The sequence below is a fragment of the Aethalodelphis obliquidens genome, unplaced genomic scaffold, assembly GCF_003676395.1.
Source record: "Aethalodelphis obliquidens isolate GAN/ISIS:26980383/991018 unplaced genomic scaffold, ASM367639v1 scaffold13, whole genome shotgun sequence".
Classification (NCBI taxonomy): Eukaryota; Metazoa; Chordata; class Mammalia; order Artiodactyla; family Delphinidae; genus Aethalodelphis; species Aethalodelphis obliquidens.
The window spans coordinates 32181333-32206173 of NW_020837957.1; the positions used below are offsets into that span (position 1 = coordinate 32181333).

Consider the following 24841-nt stretch of genomic DNA (forward strand, 5'->3'; position numbering starts at 1 on the left):
TCTGTTTTCCTTTCATTTCACTCTCCTGCAGCTGCTTCCTCCATGCTTCACTTTCACGTTTGTGGATTTCCATGCATGTGTATATCTTTTTGACATATACTGTTCCTCCCCCAGCCCTTTCATCAGACTTATTTATTCCAAAGAAGATATACCTTTCCATCATCATATTCCAGTCAGGAATCACATCTCAAAACATCCCCATAAGACTTAAGAGTTGATTTTCACCATATTCTGTTCATGTGTTTTAAAGTGCAGTCTGATAATTTTTCATCTGCTATTTGTCTGTATATAGACAACTGAGAATGTTAATGCCTCCCGCCCATTTCTCTGGTATCTTCTGAAAATTGCTGGGAAAATCCTCTACTATTTTTCTTCCTGTGTCATCCCTTTTATGCTCCATAGTATCTAATATGCCTTACAGTTATATATGAGTACTTTTCTCCTTCCCCTCACAACTCAATTGAAATAATAAACCTCTCGATCAGACTGACTGGTCTCCTGCCAACACTGTCTTGCCAGTCTTATGAGATGCAGTCTATCTCTTCCTAGAAGCAGCAGGAAGAGATGAAAACATCACTAGTGCCCCTAAACCATTCATTTTCCTACCCAGAAATTCAAAGACGTTAGAGATACATTCCTGGCTTCATAAAGAGAATGAGAATTCATTCTCAAATATATCAACAGAAGTGGGAAGCATTCGGGGAACTTTATAAGCCTTGGCAGACTCTCAAATCTCTGTTATATGCTGCCTGGGACTAAAGCACGTTTCTCATTTAGCAGGGCCAAATGTGCACGCTGTCACTTCAGTTCTCTTCAGCCAGGAGATAAAACGGCTTCCTATTTGGTTTCTTTTCTCTAGCACAGGTGAACCTGTGGAATGTGTTAGGAGCTTCTTCAGAAGGTCCTGGTTCATCTTTTAGAAGGAGACCTTTACATCTATGGCTGGAGGTCAGTTGTCTTTTTCTTACTTTATCTCATTCTTCCCCTTCCCCTTCAGCACTGATTTTGATTACCCTCCTCTTCCTCAGAAGCCTTTTCTTTCACAAAAGCGACAGCTCCGCAATATGGCAATATGTATGGTAAATGTGTCACTATGAAATGGAAATCCAGATGTAGGGTTGATAAAGAGGAAATTGACTGGACGCCAGGCTGACGCTAGGGCCCCAGACTATTCCCTGCGGTAGGACTGACAGCCTCTGAGACCATTTCTTAGCTTCCAAGGACGCAAGGGGAAGCTGGATACCATGTTGGCTAGTGAAGACTTCTGGTTCTCAAGGACCCCCTAGTCACAGTGTAACACTGGGAGTAACCACTCTTGATGCTCTAGCTGAAATCCTTAAATGTTTAATCAGTATATCCCCTCGCCCTTTTACATCATGTTAAGACTGAGCAAGAAAACTGGATTATTTTCCTCATTACTGCCTCTCAGTTTGGTCCTTTCTAGGAAATCCTACTGAACAAAAGAATGAGTTTTGTATTGGGTTTAAGGTCCCATGGCTGCATTTATTCCAAGTATGTATTAACACTATGCTTTGCAAACATACTCATATGCTTGAAATGCCACCTTCCTTTTTTTGTTTTTTTTTTCTTTCATGAGAGACAGAAGAAGATAGTGATTAAGGACCAAGTTTTAGAGCCAGATTTTGGAATCAAGTCTTGGTTTTCATGTCTTCCTAGCTGTGTGACCTTAGACAAGTTATTTAACCTCTCTGTTTATTAATTACTTAATCAGTAAAATAGGGAAAATATGGATACCTGATAGGGTTATGGTGAGGATTAAATGAGTTAATTCACAAGCATGCAGAACAGTGCCTGAAACCTCATAAGTACTCAATAAATATTAGCTTTTATTATTAATTCTCTGCTTAATTAACACTAATTTATTAAACTCCATGTTAAATATCACCATCTCCGTGAAGCTTTGCACAATTACCCGAGGCGGAACTAATCCCTTTCACTCCTCTGTGTTCCCAGAGCATTTTGTACATATTTGATTGAACTGTAAATAATTTTTAACATGTGTCTTTCTCCCTTGTTAGACTGTGAGCTCCGTAAGGATAGATATCTCTCTTTTTAAAATTCATGTTGTATTCCCAGTTTCCTGGATTGCAGCGAGTGCATAATAAATATATGTTAGCACTACATCTCCACCAAGATCAGGAAAAACCTGGTGCCTTGAACCATGCCTTGTTAGTCTCTGGACGAAGACCCAGTCCTGAGCACACTGCTAAGGTCACATAGCAAATACTCAATAAATACTTACTGATTGACTGATATTGAAACTGCCTACTTCTGAAGCAGCAGACCATTAAGTCTTATCTGAGGCATTTGAAAGAAAAGAACAAAAGATGAGATCTATTGAGCATGGCTTGCTTAGAAATAATATTGTCACACTCATAACCAGAGAAGATGTGGGTAGATTAGAAACTTGAATCCATGACTGAAACACTTGTTCAGACAAGAGGGGCTTAGTCAACTTTGTGGGACACTGGGGCCCTTTCTATAGCAGATGGGGAATAATATACTGTGCTAGCTGAGAGGATAAACAAAGCAATGGCATGGAGTTTAAACTATTGAACAGAGGAATCTATAAAGAGGCCAACAGCGAGTAGGGAAGAAACATGCTAAAATAAACAGATAGGTGGACAGGGAAAATATTAAGCACGAAAACAGATAACCCAGGCCCTCAGGAAAAAGGGGAGATGGAAAAATGGTATGTCAAGAACAGAAGAAACACTGTAGGGAAAACATAAAAGTAATGATGAAGCAGCAGAGGGAAGTACGTAGCATGCCTGGGTAAGTGTGGTACAATAAAACAATAAAAGCACAAGAAGAAATGTCTGATTCACATGCAGAGAGAAAATGACTCTTAAAGGGAACGTGGCTGTTAATTTCAATGCGGACTGAACAACCACATGGCCGCATCATCCAGATGGGGTCTAAAATAATGGGCAAGGGGGCAAGGGACTCGTATGAAAATGACAACAACCGTGGCTCCTTACATTTGAATAGAACTATGCCTCGTGCAATACTTTCACACACATCATTTCATTTAGAACAATGGAGTTGAGGTCTTCTGACGTTATCTAGTATTTATTCTCCTTCCTGCCAATCTCCCACCTAGATTGTTACAACAGCCTTCTAACCAGTCTTCCTGCTTCTGTCCTTGCCCATCTAGGATCTTGTATCAACACCGCAGACAGAATGAGCCTTTGAAAAATTTTGTCAGATCACATCATTCTTCCTTTTAAAAAGCCTCAATAGTTTCCTGCCAAGGACTTTCCTACTTCGGGGTCTTTGCATGTTCTGTTCCTTCTGAATGGAACGTTCTCCCCCGACCCCGATATTTATCTGCATTGATCACTCTCTCACTCTTTGAAGTGTTTACTCATATGCCATTTAACCAGGCAGGCATCTCCTGATCAACCTCTCCAGCAGTTACTTTTCCCCTAATCCTGCTGTATCTTCTCCACAGCACTGTGACCATCTGACATAGTATGTACCCACTCGTTCATTTGTTTATTGTCTGTTCTATAATGTAGACACCAAATGTAGACACCACGAGAGCTGGGCTTTTGTTTTGTTCACTACTGAATTGCTAGAGACTAGAGTAGTGCTGGAACATAGTGGGTGGATGTTAATAGTTGTTGGATGAATGACAAAATGGATGTATGGGTGAATAGGACAATTATTGCCAACTGAAAATTGGAGTTTCAGTGGTTACATGTGAAAGGCAAAATGAAACAATACCAGATGTCCTTACCAAGATGAGCAGTGCTTTCTGACCTGTGGACCACTTCCTCATTCTTAAGACTTCCTCTATTTTTTTCTCCACGTCATCATTTCCTTCTGGTTATGCTCTTATTTCTTTGATCACTTGTTCCCATTTGCTTCCCCAGGACTTCCTACTCCCTCATAGGGTATTAGGTTAAGCAAGAAATGAAGAAAATATACGTGAAGCTTCTGTCTTGTGTCTGGCACCCAGTAGGCGGTCAGCATGTTAGTTCTTTTTTCTTTATACCATCCAGCACAGGTGCAAAATTAGTTTGAGCTCACTAATTTCAATATGCTCAAATCTAAATTTTTCACCCCACATTAAAAAACTCATCAAACCTAAAACACCAAGAATAAAACCCTGATTCATTATCTTTCATTTTTCTTTATCTCAGTTAGTGGGACTATCAAAAATCTAATCATCTTAGTCTCCTTATTTTCAACTCCTTACCGTCCCTTATACCTCAGTATATAAAGAGAATCATCAAATTTTAGAGGGAGAATTATCAAGTCTTCATCAATTTAACCTCTGCTTCTGTTTCCATAACCATGGCCACTCACCAAATCTAGGACCACATTATGAATCACCGGGAACATTCCTTTTTCCACTTACCCCTCTAATCACTACCCAGTCTACAGGGCTCCTTAAACGCCAGTTCCTCAGAGAGGCCTTCCTCATCTCCTTCAAGCTAAATTAGGTCTTGCTATGAAAGAGACTCCACACATCCTGTATTTTTCTTTATTGTTTGTATTACAAATATAGCTTTATATTATTAGTGTGATTCTTTGTTTTAATACCTGTTTCTTTCTCTATTCTGTATGCTTCATGAGGACAGAGGCTGTGGCTGTTTTATTTTTTGTACTATAGATGCTCAATTCCTAGAACACTGCTTGTCTCATGGTAGGTATATGATAAAAATTTCCTGAAAAATATATGGACTTCTTCAAAACTTCCAACTTGGTTGACTTCCAGAGCTTTATGTATTCCTACTAACATTCTTGAGTTCACTTTATTGGACATATGGAAATGGAGGGTCACCCTAACCTGTTATCTACTTCAAGCTGTCCATTCCTAACATCATAACTAATAGTGGGTAACATATACAGTATTTAGGATATGTTTGGTGCAGGCTAAAAGCACTTCACACACTACCTAATTTATAATCCCATGAGGCAGACTTTTTTTTTTTTTTTTTTTTTTTTTGCGGTACGCGGGCCTCTCACTGTTGTGGCCTCTCCCGTTGCGGAGCACAGGCTCCGGACGCGCAGGCTCAGCGGCCATGGCTCACGGGTCCAGCCGCTCCGCAGCATGTGGGATCTCCCCGGACCAGGGCACGAACCCCTGTCCCCTGCATCGGCAGGCGGACTCTCAACCACTGCGCCACCAGCGAAGCCCAGGCAGACTCTTTAATTATGTCCACTTTACAGATTAGTTAACCGAGGCAAGTTCATGTAGCTGCTAAATGGCAGTGGCATAATTTGAACCCAAGCAGCGTGACAGAGTAGTTCCAGGCTTAATTCAGGAAACTCTTTTCCCATAAATATAATCTTCTAAAATCTTATAAACCTTGCTACATCTTTCAATGAAGGAAACAGCTTCTTAAGACTTTCTAGCAGTCACTTTCTTCAAACACAGGCTACTTACTAGAATGACACTGGTAAGCCCAAATTCAGTCTCATTAAATGCCTATGGCATTGCAGTAGGTAGAAAATCATATGTCACTCTCTTATCCAAGATGACTTAATGTATTGTCTGGACTCCATTCCTTCCTTATTTGCCAAGGATATAGCTTCTTTAATCATGCCCTTTCTGGTAGCTGTAGCTATCCTTTCCTAGCATATAAACACATGCAAGCTTATAGTATCCTAACATATACAAACCAACTTTTCCCTCTACTACATTTCTTCTTGTCACTTTCCTTTTGATCTTTCTCAAGTTCAGGGAAGAGTCTTCCATATGCCTTGTCCTTAATTTTGAAACCTTTATTCACTCTTCAATTTACCACCTCCTGGATTCTACTTTTCACCACTCGAGTGAACCTGCTTAGGCCAAGATAAGCTAAAATATGAAGGTCTGATGTTTATGCTAAGGAGTTTACCTTAAGATCATGCTTAAGATGTGGGAATTTTAAGCAAAGGGTAAAACAATCAGATTTGCATTTAACAAAGAATACTTCATAATAGTTGGAGGATACATTAGATAAGAATGAGAAAAGAAGGTGGGAGGCCAGTTTGTAGAATATTTCAGAATTCCAGGAAAGAATGTATAAAGAACTTCCCTAAGACCTTTGCTGTAGGGAAGAGCAGAAGAGGAAGAGGACATGACATAAAAATGGTGGACATTGGTGAATGTCTATGATCCCATTCATGAGTGAGATGAGTCATAGGATGAAATCTAGGCCAAATTTCAGGTTTCTCCTTAGGTAAGAGGGTAGATAGAGTGCTGTTCGTTGAGACACAGGACTCAGGAGGAAGATCAGGCTTAGAAGGAATGATAATCAGTTTAGTTTGAAGTACGATGGCCTTTAGGCACCTTGCTTAGACTATTCAGGTGGAGGTATCCAGAAGATAGTGGGTGACACAGGTTTGAAGCATAAAAAGAGGTAGGGATGCAATCCAAAAATGGGCAGAAGACCTAAATAGACATTTCTCCAAAGAAGATATACAGATTGCCAACAAACACATGAAAGGATGCTCAACATCACTAATCATTTGAGAAATGCAAATCAAACCTACAATGAGATATCACCTCACACCGGTCAGAATGGCCATCATCAAAAAATCTACAAACAACAAATACTGGAGAGGGTGTGGAGAAAAGGGAACCCTCTTGCACTGCTGGCGGGAATGTAAATGGATACAGCCACTATGGAGAACAGTATGGAGGTTCCTTAGAAAACTAAAAATAGAACTATCAATTATACGACCCAGCAGTCCCACTACTGGGCATATACCCTGAGAAAATCATAATTCAAAAGGAGTCATGTACCACAATGTTCATTGCAGCTCTATTTACAATAGCCAGGACACGGAAGCAACTTAAGTGTCCATCAACAGATGACTGGATAAAGAAGATGTGGCACATATATACAATGGAATATTACTCAGCCATAAAAAAGAAACAAAATTGAGCTATTTGTAGTGAGGTGGATGGACCTAGAGACTGTCATACAGAGTGAAGTAAGTCAGAAAGAGAAAAACAAATACCGTATGCTAGCACATATATATGGAATCTAAAAAAAAGGTTCTAAAGAACCTAGGGGCAGGACAGCTATAAAGACGCAGACGTAGAGAATGGACTTGAGTACATGGGGAAGGGGAAGGGTAAGCTGGGACGAAGTGAGAGAGTGGCACGGACATATATACACTACCAAATGTAACATAGATAGCTAGTGGGAAGCAGCCGCATAGCACAGGGAGATCAGCTTGGTGCTTTGTGACCACCTAGAGGGGTGGGATAGGGAGGGTGGGAGGGAGGGAGACACAAGATGGAGGAGATATGGGGACATATGTATATGTATAGCTGATTCACTTTGTTATAAAGCAGAAACTAACACATCACTGTAAAGCAATTATAGTCCAATAAAGATGTTTTTTTAAAAAAAAGAGGTAAGGATGGAAGATAGTTGAGTCGATATATAGGAAAAGTTTAAATGAATCATATAGGGAAATGATATAGTAAGAAGGAAGCAGAGAGAGGAGTCCAGACACCATCATCATGTTCTCTCTCCACCCTTTTCTCTTATTGTACCCCAACCTGCACCTGCTTCTGTCATGTGAAGCTACATGCTTCTACTTGAACTCATCAATCTTCTCCTCAAGGTCCACCTTCTGCTACCTTTTCCATCTGGTTCATATCAAGAAGAAAAGGGAACTATGTTGAACATATTTCAAAGTAAAGAATCAGCACTGTAGTAGAAGAAACATTTTTGTCTTCACAGAAATGTTAAAAGTAGTACTAAGGTCTTCGTTTCAAATAAGGGGCTTATAGCCAAGAATTTTGGACTTTGTCAGAAGGTTTTATTTGTAAAGTGTTTTGTTAAACTCTTCCTTATTAGACAAAGATTTACTTAAGGTATGAAACTTTTTATAGAAATTGGCCATCCTTATTGGAACTTTGTCTAACCCATTTCTGATTCACTCTTGAAAAGCTTTAGCGAATTCTGAGACACTGAACATTTAAATGTAAAGTAAGTCATGCAATTTATGATACATTTTTTTGTCATTGGATCATAACTTGAGAGAAGGAAGGAGTCACTTTAAAATGCAAATATTGAGATCTTGGAATGGTTGCTTATTTGTGAAAAAAAATTAAAGGTATAGCCATATCTGATACTTTAGAGCAGAACAAATTTTAGATTAATTAAATAATCAAATGTAAATTCTAAAAGAACCAGATGGGGTGAATGCATATGATCTTAAGGCAGAAAAAGCTAAACTAAGCAAATAAAGAAAGGGAGAAATCACAAAACTAGCTTTTGCCAGATATGATTTCATAAAAGTAAAACTTCTGTATGTATATCTAAAAACACCATCATACAAATTATGAGGCAAATGGCAATATATAAAAAGTTTATTTAAAAAATCTATAAAACAAAGATAAATACTACAACAGAAAACTGGTCAAAAGAAATAAGTAACAAATTCACAAAAGAAGAAATGGTCAAAAATATATTAAAAAATCATGCCCATCTTACTACTATTTAGACATTGGAAATTAAACAAAAAATACTTTTTTGACTATTATATTAGTTAAAATTAAAAATCTATTGTTGATGGGTGTCTAAGAATATGAGTCCTCTCTTACATTTTTTGGCAGAATGTAAATTTGCACATTCTTCCTGGAGGACAATTTGGCACTATGTATCAAAAGCCCTACAATTTCACCTGCAATTTCTCTTGAGGAAACAATAAGAGATCTACACAAAGAGTTTTGTACAACAATAGTTATAATAGCATTATTGGTAAAAAAATTCTGGAAATAGCCTAAAAATTCAACAATAGGTTAATTTTTAGAAGTTAATAAGTTCATATTATGAAATATTATAAAACCATTAGAGTGACATATAAATAATTATGAGGTTTTTATATAGAAAATTTGAGTATTCTGTGTTTATTTTAATGTATTACATTTAGGTTTAGAAAAAGAACTAGAATTTTATAAATCTAAATTTTAATAGTGATTAAGTTGAGGTGGTAGGATTATGGGTAAATTTTAGATTAATCTTTGTGCTTTTAACAGAAACAAAACAAAACAAACAAATGAAACTACAGAAGGTCAGGAGGAGGAAGAAAAGCAGAAAGGAAAAGAGACGTCTTTGTCCAGTGGTCTCCTCTTACAGATCTCTCATTAGATATTTTTCCCAAATCAAGTGATTAGTAGCACAGCGGTGACAAAAGCCATGTGTCACAATTCCCTTACAAAACGTTATTCTCCTTGTTCTATACTGACACCTTCATCTTCCATGAGCAATCTCTAGGTATATTTCGTATATTTGCTAGAATGGATCCAAACATTTTGGTCCCTATTATGAGCCAATCTTTTCAATCCTAAGCCAACAATTCTCAATTTCACCTCCATCCCCCACTCTACCACTGTTTATTATGTGACTTGATCAAATTATTTAATGCTTTTTAATTCCTCAATTTTCTTATCTGTAAAATGAATATAAAGATAGCACCTATCCCAGGTATTGTGAAGATTAAATGAGATAAAACATGTATAGCACTTGGAACAGTATTGGCATATTAGAGCTATTGGTTGCTACATACTCCCATTGGTGCTTTCAGGAGATGAAATTTCTCTCCTACTCTGGAAAATCATACTGGAATATGAGTAAAAGTGAATTTATTAGAGGACAACTGTTCTAATTAAAAATACAATCATACACACACAGAGCTCACTTTTGGTAACAACATCATGACTCTAGCGATCAAGTGTCATCTAACGCCACCACGAATATCTCTGGGACAGGAAGAGATCTCTATCTTCCTTCTTCCTCTAAAACATAAGCTCTGTCCCACTCTATAGAGATATAAAGCCTTATAGAAAGCAAGATGAAATGAGCAGTCATTGTCATAGCAAATGTAATTCCTCATTTTCCAGAAATAGTTGCACCTATAACTGGTGAAAATTCCCCATCTCTCTGCAGAAAAACCTCACCATTATCAGCTACCATTATGCTTTCTGACAGGACACACCATATTTCTAGAAATGATAACAGGTATTATAGAATGGGTATAGACACCCTGGGAAGAAAAACAAGGTAGTGGAAAATCCACTGGACATTGAGAAAAATCTACCATAGCAGCCCCTTAATATGTCAGCACTGTTATGGTCTTAGTTATGGGAAGATGGTGTCAATGGTCTCTTGAGGCTTATGTAATGTAACACCAGAGGTACTTCAATTTGGATCATCTCTGAAGTAACAATTTAGGAGAGGAATGTAAGCCTGTACGATTTCTAATAAGACTCCTCATCTCTCCTTGAGACTTTAAAAAAATGTTTACTTACTTTCCTGACTTCCCAGTTCTTTGGTTTATTTAATTCTGCTGAGTTTGATATTTTATTTGGATTAGTGATCGGCTAGCTTTAATTCAACTTCAGCAGGTTTTTTGTTTGTTCTGTTTTTGTTTTGATTCTAGGTTATCAATATATTCCCTGACAGAATGGAAGCCTAAAAAAGGCTGCAATGCTTTTATAATCACCTTGCTCTTCCTTTATTTCAAATATAAATAATATTTTTCTTTTGAATTTCGTATACATAAGGAAAAGATGGAGATCTTACATTTATTTCAAATTAATTAAGTGGGAAAAAACAAGCAGGGACAATTCCCACTTAACCCCAAATCATATATTAGTTATAGCCAAAGGGTGGGGGAAATGTGAAGAGTGGAAGGATCTGGCTTCTTCTTTACCATCAGTGTCCAGTTCATCCTTTCAGTATCACACAAATAATTGAAAGGAAACAGCTCAAGAGACTCTTTGGGGCTATTATACTGCTGAAAGTCCCAAGTGTTCACTTTATTTGGAATTATGGCATTAAAGTGCTGGTAGAATTTGTGTTCAGCCACTTCCATATTTCCTTTCAGAGCTCTGAATAACTTAGCCCTCTCAACATCGTCTAAATTCCACTGTTTTTAGCATAGGACACATTTCTTCTTTCTCATAGATAGAGGGGATTTTTAAGGGTTCCAACTCCTGTTTGACTACTAAAGAGGAATTTCAAAGAGCTCTTAAGAGTCAGTTTTTCAGCTGATGCTTCAACCAGGAAATGGAGATAGTCACTAAATGGAGAAGAGTAAGTTTCAGTGACTGAAAACCACATTCCCTGATGGTGACTTCAGAGAGAATGTGGACCAGTAATACTCCTTTTTTTTTTTTTTTTTAAATGATGATTGCTTTAAAATAATTCCATCTTGAGGGAGGTGGGCAGGAGGGAAGTAGGTGTGGCTATAAAAGGGCAAGCTGAGGGATCTTTGTGCTGATGGAACTCATATCTTGACTGTGGTGTGGATACAGGAACCTACCCATGGGGTGAAATTACACAGAACTAAACACACGTGTGTGCTCACACACACAAATGAGTAGAAGTACAACTGGAGAAATCTGAATAAGATCAGTAGATTGTATCTGTGTCATTATCCTTGTTGATTGTATCTGTGTCATTATCCTTGTTGTGATGCTGTATTACAATTTTACAACATGCTACCATTGGGGGAAACTGGGTAAAGGGTACATGAGACCTCTCTGTATTATTTCTTACACCTGTATGTGAATCTACATCTTTTTCAAAATAAGAAGTTAAAGAAGAAAAACAAGAAATATAATGCACACATAATTCCATCTTAATGATAATTTTTGATATTATCCAGAAAATAATTTCCTGAAACCCAAATTTGTACAGGCTTTCCCAAGGCTGAAGCAGAGAAAGTTTGTCCAAAATGTAAGGTATCATGTTGATATTGATGGTGCATATTGATAATTTAGTTGTACTGTATGACTAAGATACCTCCTCGATTTAATTAAGATTACAGTAATTTTTAAATGAGTGTAAGAAGACAAAGAGTTCACTGTAATATTTTATGGCCTATTTAATACATCCAAAATTTGCATGAAACACATATTTGACAGTGTTCTAAAAAGTATAAAATATACAAATAAAAGAGGCTATCCTGTCACTGCAGACCGAATTTTTAAAACTCTCAATATATTAAAAAAAAAAACAGTGGTAAATTTAAACAGGAAATAAACACAAACTAAACAATAAAATAGACATATTTATATATACAGCTTAATCTTTACCTTAATAGTGGGAATAGGCTTTTTGGGGATAAAATGGTTTCTCTCAAGTGGTGGAAAAGTTGCATTTTGTTCTTTCAGTCTAATCTTTTCCTCTGCTATGATTTTCTTGCGCTGCTCAAGATAAGGTCCAAAACTTGGCAGTTTCTAATAGGAAAACACACAAATAAGAAAGTATGTTAGCTCACAGAAGAGAAAAATGTGAGGATATAAACACAAATATTATAAACAAACAAATGTGTGTTCTGAGACTGTTTCACGTATACTGTAACAAGGTCTTCATTCATTCTTGGACCCTAGTCTTCTACGTAACAGAGTCCATTAATTATTAAAAAGAACACAATAGCACAATACCTTTACCAAATAGGTATGTATTAGATATACAAATATTAATTGAAATACATTTCTAAACAGAGTAAAATTCACAATGGTAAACCAAATCATTCACTTAAAACAATAGCTATTTGTTAAACCATTTGTTTAGTTCATATAGACAGAAGGTGAAACCTATTGATGCTTTTTTTCCTCTTCATCAGGTTTTTAGCACAATATAGACACAGCCTAGTCTCTGACAAATGCTTTTGTCAATAGCAAAGGTACTTTGCCAAAGTTCAAATCTGTATCTCTGTTTTATTGTGTTCAAATTCTTACTACATCTCTTTAAAGATTGTAACTAACGTTGATTGCAGTTTACTGGAATAGCTGAAAAACAAAATGGTAAAAATATTGATTTCTCTGCACAGAAAATAAAGTTTATTTTGCATGAAAGAGGCAAAAATAGAAATGAAAAGCAGAGGAAATAACACAGTGCTTCAACAAACTCCCTCAGTATTCAAAATCACATTATGGAGCTTTAAATCTCAAGGTTATTCAATTGTACTTTACAAAGTTCATTTAGAAAGATACCTGGGTGTCATGGAAAAATGCTAAGTGGTTTCACGTTAACATGAATATGCCCTCATACTATTCATTATCCGACAATTATTTCCTCTTCACTTTGTCCTTCTCTTCTAGAACCTTTGATCTTCACTTTTACTGACATATACTGCTGGTGATAGACACCACTGAATTCCAAATGTTCTGTGTCTGCCTGGAACCTGGAATTGCTAGGTCTCTTTTCAAAGACTGCAAAAATACCACCCGCCGCCCCCGCACCCCTCCCACCTCCCCCCCGCTAGCTCTCCTGCAGAATAAAGCAGATTTACCTAGCCAGTGAAGGCTTGGAAAACTACAGCATTACAAGGTCATCCTGATCTCTGCCCTAGCAAGTAATTAGGTGAAAAAATCACACTTGTTTTAAAACACTGGCCTCTACCTACCAGGTTGCATAACACTCTAGGAAAATGAGTTCTCTGGTCCTTTAGAGATGTCACTACAGTAGGTAAACTAAACTGAAACTGTGTTCCAATTTGGCCAAACTGCAACTGAAAATTTATATTAGCAGAAAATATTCATGTGGAACTATCTAAGATTGTTATTTCCATTACCAGTTTACTGTAATTATGTCAACAAGTTGAGCAAATAGAAACAATGTTATGAATGCCAAATTAATACACACAATTAAACCAGAACTATATACTTCATCTCTGCACCTTAATGCTTTTCTAAATTACAGTATTTAATGATTACAGTAATATGAAATGATATGACAGAGGGAGAAAATATATGAATATGTTGTATCTATTTTATCATAAAATAAGTGATGCTGTCTTGTTAAAAAGCATAAAATAGAGTCTAAAACAAATCCTCAATATTATCACATATGTAAGCCCTTTTCATGTAGAAAAGATAGTGCTTGCTTGTCCTATTATGAAATGATTCTTTTCCTAGGGCAGATGAGGTGTTACAGATTACACTTGGTGCCAAAGAAATGCCCCGAGGGTCCTTTCTTTGGTGAATGTACGTCCACTTGATATAAATCTTGTCAGAATATCAATCTCCCCACACTTCTCTTACACATCAAGGACACCTCTACCCTAATCTTATATCCTTGAAGATTATTATCAAGACTTGTTAGTGTGAAACACATGACCTCTGAGTCTAGCAGATCCCTCATGATAAAGGCAAGCTCTATGAAAATCTGAACCATCATCCTGATTCCTTGATGGGGCCTTACCTTCCTCAACACTATCTCATTCCACCTAAATGTTCTGTAAAATTATTCAAAAGAAATTATTCTCAGAACTTTTTAACCTATCTTCTTTTAAACATAGACCAGAGGAGATATTTTTTTCCATTTAGATTATTCTTTATCCAAAGAGAAATAAAGCAGTTAAATTTAAACTGTGATGATTTTAAATTGTTCCAATAATGGTAAAAATAATAATAATTAATAATAGGAAATCCCTTGATTCAGAATAGAATACAGCCTGAATAGACACCAACCGTCTGATATTTTCTGTAACTTTTTTGCCGTGGTTGACCACATTTACCATATTTAACTAATGCAGCCTTTCCATAACTAAAGGTGCTACGATTCTAATGTGCTAATCTTTTATAACTAGTCCTAAGGAGAGGTTTTCAATTTAACATAGAGATTCCTATAGGATTTTCTTTGTGTGTGGGTTGAAGAATCAGTGGAAAAAAAAGAAAACTGTTGCCAAAGTTTTCTTTAAATCGAAAGCACACCCACACAGAATATCAGTGACTGCCCCCTCAACGTTCTGCCATTTATCTCCAAATCAAACAGGGTCTATTTTCATGTAGTTTCTCACTGCCATATGGAGATCCCAGAGGCTGAAGTGTTGTACCAGGTTCCAAAACTTCAAGGCTGCCATAGTCACTTTGCTTTCTGCATTAGTGTGAGAAATTTCACTGCTTTAAAAAAATTATTATTACATCGCACGTTAGAATGCCTCTAGGATAGCTGAGAACTGAACATTTGAAAAGTTAAGTTTTCTGCAAATAAAAAGGTCAATTCTCCCTTGCACCAGAGGATCACATATTACATTTAGGCATATGTTTGTGTTCAGATCTTGCCAAAGGAACAAACCAAAGCAAAATAGAAATAAGAGTGAAGGTGAAGGCAGAGAGGGCCACTGTATATGTGTGCAATCAGCGATGATTAATAAAGCATTTAGTTCAAATCTCTGTCTGAACATATAGTTAATTGATTTCCTATTGCAGGAGGAGAAGCAGCAGGGCCTGACAGGGCCAGCAGCAGGAGCTTTTCCTCTTCATTCATTATTTTCTTGCAGAAAAAGTTGTAGCCTGCGGTAACTCAAAGAGAGCAGTTTTGAGCGTCATGCTATATTTCTTAAACAAAGGAAAAAGTTCTTTAGGACTCTCGAAAGCTGCTTTGTAACTGATGAGCTGAACAAAGCTCAGAAATGGTGTGATTTTTGTTTCAATGCTTTCTCCAGGGATTCATCATTGATGAATTTGTCCTCACCAGAAAAGCTAAATCCTACTCATTTAAAGATAACAGTATCTCACACTAAAACTGTCTCTGTCCAGATATTAAAAGTATTACACTGCCAATAGAAAAGTGACAACATAATGAATCAACAAGGATACCTTAAGCCAGCAAAGCTTTAGGGTAAAGAGGTCTATCTGGATTATAATTTATTCATGGATCAATCTAAAGGTAATTGAGCATATTATGAAGTAGAAGAGGGTTCTTGTTTCTAATAGAAGCAGGCACTAGTATCTTCCCATTTAAATTGCATAATTTTTATGAGAATGGCAGCAAGTTGGCTAATAGCACTGGTCTATAGTGCTGTAAGAGATCAACTCTTATTTTCCTAATCATACTCTCTCATCTGATTTGAAACAATGAGGGCAAGAAAAGTAATTTATTTGATATTCAAATGGTAATAAAAGATAAAATGATTTCAGGTTTATACTTAGTGCAAGATATATATATATATATATATGTATAGATATAGTGCATATACTGTAAATATATATATATATATACACACACTGAGTGCAATATATATGTGTGTGTATTTTAATTTGTATACATATTTTGTACTCAGTATAAACCTGAAATCCAAATATATATATGTCTCATTTCTGTGTGTATACACTGACAGATTGAAGAATAAATTAGAGGTAAAGGATATAGTATGCTTCACAACTAAGAATTTATTTTATATGTTTTACAAAAACATGTTCACATATGACTTAGTTACACTATCTATCTTTTGTCATTTATTCAACATATACAATATCAAATGCCTACTCTGGGCCAGGAACTGTCCTTTGCTACATTAAAGGTTGAATAATTTCCATACGTAATGTGTGTAATTATCATTGCAACTAATTTTGTAAGTATCTCTTGTCATTCATTAAGGGGTACTGCCAGGCTGAATTATATGTCAAGTATATCTGGTTATTGCAGTTATCTAAAGGCATTGTATACAAAGCTCCTTGGAAAACTATTTAATCTCAATCAAATGACCACCAAAGAGAAAAGTGAAGAAAACAAACTTTCGAAGAGTTGATCTTTAACAAAACTCAGAAAGGCAACGGAGTACTCTTGGATACCTAAAATAAAAAATGCAGGGCTTCCCTGGTGGCGCAGTGGTTGAGAGTCCGCCTGCCGATGCAGGGGACACGGGTTCGTGCCCCGGTCCGGGAGGATCCCACGTGCCGCGGAGCGGCTGGGCCCGTTGGGCCATGGCCGCTGGGCTTGCGCGTCCGGAGCCTGTGCTCCGCAACGGGAGAGACCACAACAGTGAGAGGCCCGCGTACCGCAAAAAAAAAAAAAAAAAAAAAATGCAGGAGCACAATGGCTGGGAACCTGGGTTCTCTGAGTGTGTTCCTAGCACACCCTAATTTCAATCACTGTGCACTTGGCTCGATGCAAGGAAGTATGGGAGACAGAGATGAGAGGTCTCTGTTCTGTTCTGTCTGAATTCAGTTACTTTTCTTCTTCCCTTCCTTCAGTTATGACAGTAATCACTTACATTTGATCCTGATTTTTATTCCAAAATCTGCTTTCATATGGCTTACATTCAGAAACTCAGATTTTCCCCATGAATAACTGGCTTGTAATATTTAATCACTGATATAACAGCAAGCCATTTTTCATGATATTATCAGATTTGGACAGTGGAAAACAATAAGAAGACAAAGAGAGAAGGGCCATCTGTACATTATATTACCATAGTGCTATGTGGTGCCCAGTGGTGCACATTGGGACACTGGAGTAGGACATGCAAAATATATGAAATTAATGAAATATAACTCTTAGTTTAACCTGATAAATTTAAGTGGACAACTTCTGATCAAAAATGCAATGTATATAGCAGTCAAAAGCAAAGATAACTCATGCTTCATAGTGAAAGCAGAAAGCCAGCATTTGCATAGTGGTTAGGATACTGATTTAGAAGTCAAATTTGCATTAAAATCACAGTTTTACACTCATTACCTGTGTGACTATGAGCCAATTACTTAACCATTCTGCTACTAATTTTCCTTATCAATGAAATGAGAATGATAGTATCTAACTCACGATACATTTGATGCTCGGTATAAGCATTAAAATGGAATAATTGTAAAGTGCATGCCTGCCAATTTATTCCCACAAGCCTTAACTGCTTATGTTGCATTGTGTACCAGGCTCTGTATTTCCACGTTTGCTCATGCTAGAACGAGCCCGCCCTGTCTTTTTTATCTGGTACAGGCCCATTTGGCATTTTCCTCTCAGCTTGGTATTCACAGCATTGAAGTAATGTCCTTTACTGACTCCCCTCTGTCCGCAGTGTTACGGGGGCCTTGCAGTGCTGCAGAGCACTCTGGGCACTTTTTAGCCTTGCACTTATGTCACTGCCTTATCACTATTAGCTTCTGCCTCCATCTTCTCCACTTGAGGTCCTAGTTAGTTTTTGATCCAGCACATAACAGGTACTCAATATGTTTTTTCCCCCCTTGTTTTTGGCTTGTTGCTTAGCTTTTTTCTCAATAGGTTTTTCAAAACTTGAAAAATTATTGAATGAATGCATGCATGAATATCTTGAATGTATTTTAAAAATCCCGCTGGTTGTTTGAAATGTCAGGCAATCCCAAACAATTACTTTCAGAAAGAAATTAAGTTACAGAAATAAGTTCTTTAAAATTAAAAATTATATCATACTTACACAACAGCTGTGATTCATAAATTTAAAAAAACCACTTGTAGAGTGCAAGACACTTACAATTTATATATAAAAGACAATCTGTCTCCTTAAAGAGCCTGTCGTTAATAACAATTGCAATACTCCAAGACAGAGGCTGTGGCAGAGGTGCCCCAGGATGTCAGATGAACAATGACAATGTGCACCTGACCCCGGCTGAGAGGACAGAACTTTTCTAGAAATGACATCTGAGCTGAGTTCTGAAGGATAGGGTGAAAGTCGGTTGGCAAGTAGTGAAGTTGGAGGTGTGAGGGTCAGGAAAGGGGAGGAAAATCCTCCAAGTGGAATAAACACCAGAGAGAGAAGGGCGATACTTTGGAAGAGATGCTGGGGAGCCAGCAGACTGCTGACCCTCTGCTCTGTGTTTAATAAGATACAAAGGGTGAGCAGCTTCTTCCGTGAAGGGGAAGCAGAGCACATTTTGTTGTGAAGTGATAAAGTCGGGATGTATGTTACAGAGAATGTCAACCAAGAGAAGAAAATCTAACATGAATGGAATGCCAGCAAAGGATGAAGGAGATAAGACTTGCTTTTTTGCCAAGGACTGTGCATGTGCTGGAGCTGCAAAGACAACTAGGAGGTCGTTCTTTCCAAAAGCAGTTTATGGCCTGTAGGAGGACTGACTCATATTCAATGGAACTGAGGTGAGAACATTATTGTTTTATATTGAAATATCATTTAAATGATGTATAGCAGATTCCTCTAAAGAAATAAACTTCATTGCTTAAAGCGATAACTTTTAAAGCAATATCTTTAGCTTGGAGTTCGGGAGATTAAGCCCTGATGGCGTGATTGAAGAGAAACAAAACCAAAGAGATGGTCAAACCACTATGCATGAGAAATGCAGAAGAATTTTGAAACAGAGACACAAGAGGGAAGAGATATGGGGATATATGTATATGTTTAGCTGATTCACTTTGTTATAAAGCAGAAACTAACACACCATTGTAAAGCAATTATACTCCAAAAAAGATGTTTAAAAAAAAAAAAAGAAAGCAGAGAGGAGAGGGAAGAGGAACGTGCATGAAGAGAAGGAAAAGCGAGAGATATAGAGGGAGAAGAGCCTATTGATGTGATGACGGGAGTACTTCTATAAAGAGGAAGTGCTAATATCCAATTTTAAGCAATCCAAATCCTCCTCTATGACCCCTAAAACTTTAAAAACGTCTCCTACCCACTTACATATCCTGGAGAGAAATTTGGAAGAAAGTTGGGGAAATAGGGTTGAGTTTCATGCTTGGATTGGCATATAGCTCAAAGAATAGAGACCAACGAGAGACAAGATTTGAGGGAGATTCAGAAATCAGTGGGAATAGGTATTTACTGCCAGAAGTGACATAGAGAACATAATCTCTAGGAATTTTGTAGCAATATCCAGAAGGATGGGACTGGTTGACCTCAGCTGACATTTGGGTTATGTAGGTAATTATAAGGAAGAAAGGGATAAGCAGAGGAAGAGATGCACAGTTTGATGTAACCCTGATTTAATGAGCAATTAATTCCAACTAAGAGACTTCTTAGTGAAGGAGGAATTTAAATTGTGATGAAAGATTATAAAAGGGAGAAATAGTGTGTGGTGTTGGAAAGGGGGGTAAAAAGAGAAAGGAATGGATGAGTAAAGGGTTGAAACATTAAGAAACTACAGAATGAACTTATTCTTACATGACTAAAACAGAGTAAGTGTCTGAGGAATAGTAGCAGGTAAAGCTGGGAAATCTATGAAGGGCTCTGAATTCTGCGCAAAGCAGTTTGGATTTTTATTCTTCAGGGTGTAGGGAAACACCAGATATTTGAAAATATGTAATCAGGTCTTTGTGGTGGCAGAAAGAAGGATGAATTGTGGGTAGGTGCTATGGCAAAAAGAGGAGAATGATCCAGAATGTTGGAGATGGGATTCTGGTTGTAGCAGAAAAGGGAAATAGATGACATAACATTTTTTAAAAGATTATACAGTACTCTGGAAAATAGAGAGCCAATACTGACTACACATCCCAACTCCAACAGTACACGTTGATTTTCACTCCCTCACAACCCACCAGCTGCTGCACCCCTGCTCTGACAGTGACTCCTGCCTGAAACCGCCTAGCTTTCATTCTTTCTGACACAGAACCCTCTCTGAAAATCTGTCTCTACCTCTTTGCTACTCATCTTTCTGCAAATGACCCCTCCTCTCTCACCATCCCCTGCTCAATCAGAGTCTCCAACATTTTCAAAATCACATGGGAACTGTGTTCACGGGTGGCTGCATAGGCTGTGAACTACAGAAGAGTTACACCTTAGTGAAAATGAGCATAAAACAGTGGTGGTAGGGAACCTGGGAAGGATGAAATAGGATTTGTTTTTCTTTCCTTGCATTCTGGAGGACTGCTGCTTGTGTTTTGTAGTGATGATGAATTGGGGGAGAAGTGAAGGAAATCAACTTCCTCAACAATAGCTCTAGTGAGAGGGGATTGTAAGTTCTATACAGGAAGGAACTGCACCATCATTATTATCTTCATCAAAATCAGCATATTTATTGAGCATCGCTATACACCAAGACCTTTGCAAAGCGCATGAGTACCTAATCTCTTCTTCATTGCAACCCTATGAGGTGGGTATCGTCCTTGTCCCCTTTTACAGATGAGAAAACTGAGGTTCAGAAAGGCTAAATAACTTGCTCCAGTTTTCACTTATTAATAAATGGCAGAGCCAGGATTCAAATCCCAGTCTGCCAGATGCTAGACTCTCTGCTACGCTGTCACTCATATTTCGATGTAGTACTTACAAAGTTTATTAAATGAGTATTTAATGTATTCTTGATTGCTATAAAGAAGCATACTACACACATATTCCATTCCTTGAAATCTATGCTTCCTGTTTTTCTTTTTCCACAAACTGTGAAGCGGAAAACACCTCACACAGTAGACATCATTAAAGAAAATGCTGAACACATACCATGCAAAATATCTGTATTAGTTTAGTCCTGTTTATTACTGGCCTCAAGTTTAATGAGCTCAAGTTAATACAGGTGAAAGGCCAGAGTGTTACATGTAGCGGTTAATGAAATACCATAGAGATGCTGAGAAAATGATTAGCAGCCAAATGTGAATTTAATATACTTCATTCTCAAGATGCAGCGCCCCGTGGGAGGCATCTTTCTGGGGGAAATAATGTGGTATATTGGAAGTAGCACTTGCTTCCGAGTTGGGAGATGGGGCTCCGATCTTAGTCTTGCTATCAGCTCTTCTTGTGACCTATGACTGCAGTGACTCCCTCTTAGTCTCAGTTCTCTTATCTGTAAAATGAGGAGGTTGGACCAGATAATTTATAAGGTTCCTTCCAGTGTGTCGTTTTGTTTTGTTTTCAAATTCAGTTAGAAATCCTCAGGGTTTATGCCCAGGTAGCATCACATAGTCTGTGGATGAAACATTGGACTGAGTCATAAATTATATTGATATATACCTCTTTCCCTCCTATTTAGCTATAGAACATACTGAATCTGTTGAAGCTGTAAAATATGGATATTATAAATAATGTTTATCAAACTCCTAAGGTTGGAGTTAAACTGTTTTAGACTTCATGAGTACAACCACAGATAGCATTGCTATTTTATCTCATTATTAAATAATGAAATCTGTATAGATAATTAACAGAAATAAAAACAATTTTAAAAAGAAAGCTATTATAATCTGTATAAATTGGGAAATTCCTACGATCACAACAGACACTACACTGTAATTATCTTTACGAAGTTTGATGTCTAGTTACAAACTCACCTGAGACATACTCTATATAAAATCAACTACACACATATTAGGAGTAGATATAAGTGATAACAGGCATGAAATTGCCAAGTGAGTAAGGTTAAAACACAAATACACTTCAACTGCATTTGTGTATATTCAAAGTTTTAGGTTGTTAAAGGAAAATAGAGCCTTCTACTAAAGCAGTGCAATATACAGAATGGTCACTCGTCTTGGGATGCAGAGACTAAGACACTTAGTTTCTAAGACAAATCACCTGCCCTCTGTGAGCCTCAGTTGTCATCTGTGTAAAACAGAAATAACAATGACCACCCTTCCTCCCTACTCTTCATAATTTTTTGAAATAGGAAGGCACTAATAGATTACTAAAATACAGCTTTTACCATTTTAAAAACTATAAAGCAGCATAGAACCCAAGTGTTATTTTAATATGAATATAAATATGATTTATGCTCAATATGATGAACAATATAAAGATGAAGTATGCTGAATTATAAAAATGTCACAAAATACTAGCTACACATGAAGAAAGACTTCCTGAGCTATAGTTCTTCCAATGCTTTAGGACGACTTGAATGAAATAATTGGCTTTTGAAATCCACCTTCAAAATGCTACTGCTTTCATGACTAAACATTGCATAGAATGTCAAGTGCAAACACCAATAAGGGAAAATGGAATAAAAATTACTTCATTCAATGGTGTGGAAGCAAAGGAAAACAGAAAAATGGAGTGATGAAGGAAATGGGACTGCTATCAATATGAAAAAAGCATTCAGGATTCAGGCTATATTTGGAGCCAGAGTAGAAGATGAATCAATCTTTTCCATATTTATTCAATATGATACCTAGTATTTCCCTACACAAGAAACACCTGGATGACTGCTTTAAGCCTTCTTACCTCAAAGTGTGGCACAAGACAAAAACTGTTACATTTTGATCCAATCAAAACTATTTGGAGTTACATTTCAGGACATACTGGAAAAAAAGATCATCATTTTGAAAGTCAATTTTTAGGGTTTCTATGCTAAGCAGGAGATTTATACTGGAGAGAAAATAAAAGTAAGTGCAAGTTTTTAGTTGAAAGGAAAAGACTTTTTTAACATAGTTAATTACCATGCTAGTAGGAAGTATTTAACATGGGAAAAGAATCTTTTATATGCGTGGCAAAGTTCTCCATAAACAATAGCTTCTGCATACAGAATAGAAAACACTAGCTAACATCCATCTGTAACATCAGACTCATATCCAAACCTAGGTCACTACAGAAGGCAATCCTTGCCCCACAGATTTGGATTTTCCTCTCTGTCTCTCTTCCACATCACTTTCTAAACTATAATACCATTATTTATGTATTTTCTATTTTTCTGAATAGATCATAAACATTTTGAGAACAGGATACTTTTTTAACATGTTTTGTCATTCCTCTTAATTCTTTACATATAGTTGGCTTTAATTAAATATTTGATGAATGAATGAAGGATTAAAATCAACAGAAAGCTGTGCTGACAAGAAATTTCAGCTAACCATATGTGGTCACAGCTTAATGATGACAATAAGTGATCTAGTCTAAACACTTTTCATATAAAATATTCAGAAAGATTCTCTCTATGCACAATGCTGGGCAAGAGTGGGATTGATCTAATGCCTAATGACCAGGCAAATACAATTTTGCCTGGTCCATAATATTGCATAATCCAATATCTGATAATAACAGGGAATTGTAAAAACAGATAGCATTTGTAGTGATAAGGTATTGTAAGGTATAATTCCAGCAATCAATTTAGATTCAATGGCTTAGAGCTCAATACAAATAATTTCTTTGTATTTTCCAGGTTCTTTGTTTAAAGTTTTCTATCAAGAAAATAGTAATGACCAACTATTTCATTTTCCTATTCATAACAAAAAAATCCAACAACAAAACATTTTATAGACCATAGTTACAAAAACCATTATTTTATTAAAAGTTTACTTTGAACAATTGTGAATCTAGGCAATTATCACATTAAGTCAAATACTCAGCTTCAGGCAAAGAATAATCCACTTGATTCTGTGGCCTTTACAAAGGCCATATGGCTATGCAGTACATGCTACTGTTCTTTTGACCCCCTACCGCAGCCATTGGCTGCCAGTCTTTTATAAAGATGAGCCTAATTCTTTGCATTGGCTAATACCACAAAATGAGGACAGCAGTCAAAGAAACCAGCCATTAGTACATAATTTTCTGAGCTTCATCAGACATCAGCCAATTGTTGAATATCACATGTCCTAAGAAGCATTAACACCAAACTCTAAAACTCTTATGTAGCTCTAAATTTCTAAAACCATAAAACCATAGCGGTTATGGTTTTAGAAATTGTTTTTGTGTATTATCTCAATTTCCACAATAACATAATTATTATAATATTGCTGAAACTTGAGGCCCACAGATGTGGCAAACAATGCCCAAGTCCACATAACAGTAGGCAGCAGAGTAAACTCAAACCTAGGTCTCCCAACTCCAAGCGTAGCCCCTTCTCCTCTATATTGACTGGCCATGTCCTTCCCAAGCTTTTTAGCTGCTATTTCGCCAAAAATTATTGTATGTTTTTTGGCAAGGGAAAGATCTAATAAAATGTGTTCTTGTGGAAGGCTCATTCTATGTGCTAAGTATTGAAGATGTAACAGAGGGCAAAAGATATGATTCCTATCCTCAAGGAGTCTGTAGGAGTTTGTCATGTAATAGGATTAAACATAAATAAATAATCCTATGAATACATACAACATTTATACAATTTTCAATGATATATAGTTATCTGATTATTTGTTTAAAGTCTAATCCTATCCGACAACAACCTCTAACCCTTTGCTTTACTCACCAGGCAAAATCTTAGCCCGTATTTAACCCAATTATCCAGCTAGTC

General features: G+C 36.9%; 1 protein-coding gene across 1 annotated transcript in view; it reads right to left on the reverse strand.

Moving 5' to 3' along the window:
• DPYD (dihydropyrimidine dehydrogenase) overlaps positions 1-24841 on the reverse strand; it is an 811158-nt gene that overhangs the window by 9536 nt on the left and 776781 nt on the right. The window contains exon 21 of the mRNA XM_027114432.1: positions 12080-12223. Coding sequence (XP_026970233.1) covers positions 12080-12223 — 144 coding nt within the window. The remainder of the gene's footprint in view (positions 1-12079; positions 12224-24841) is intronic.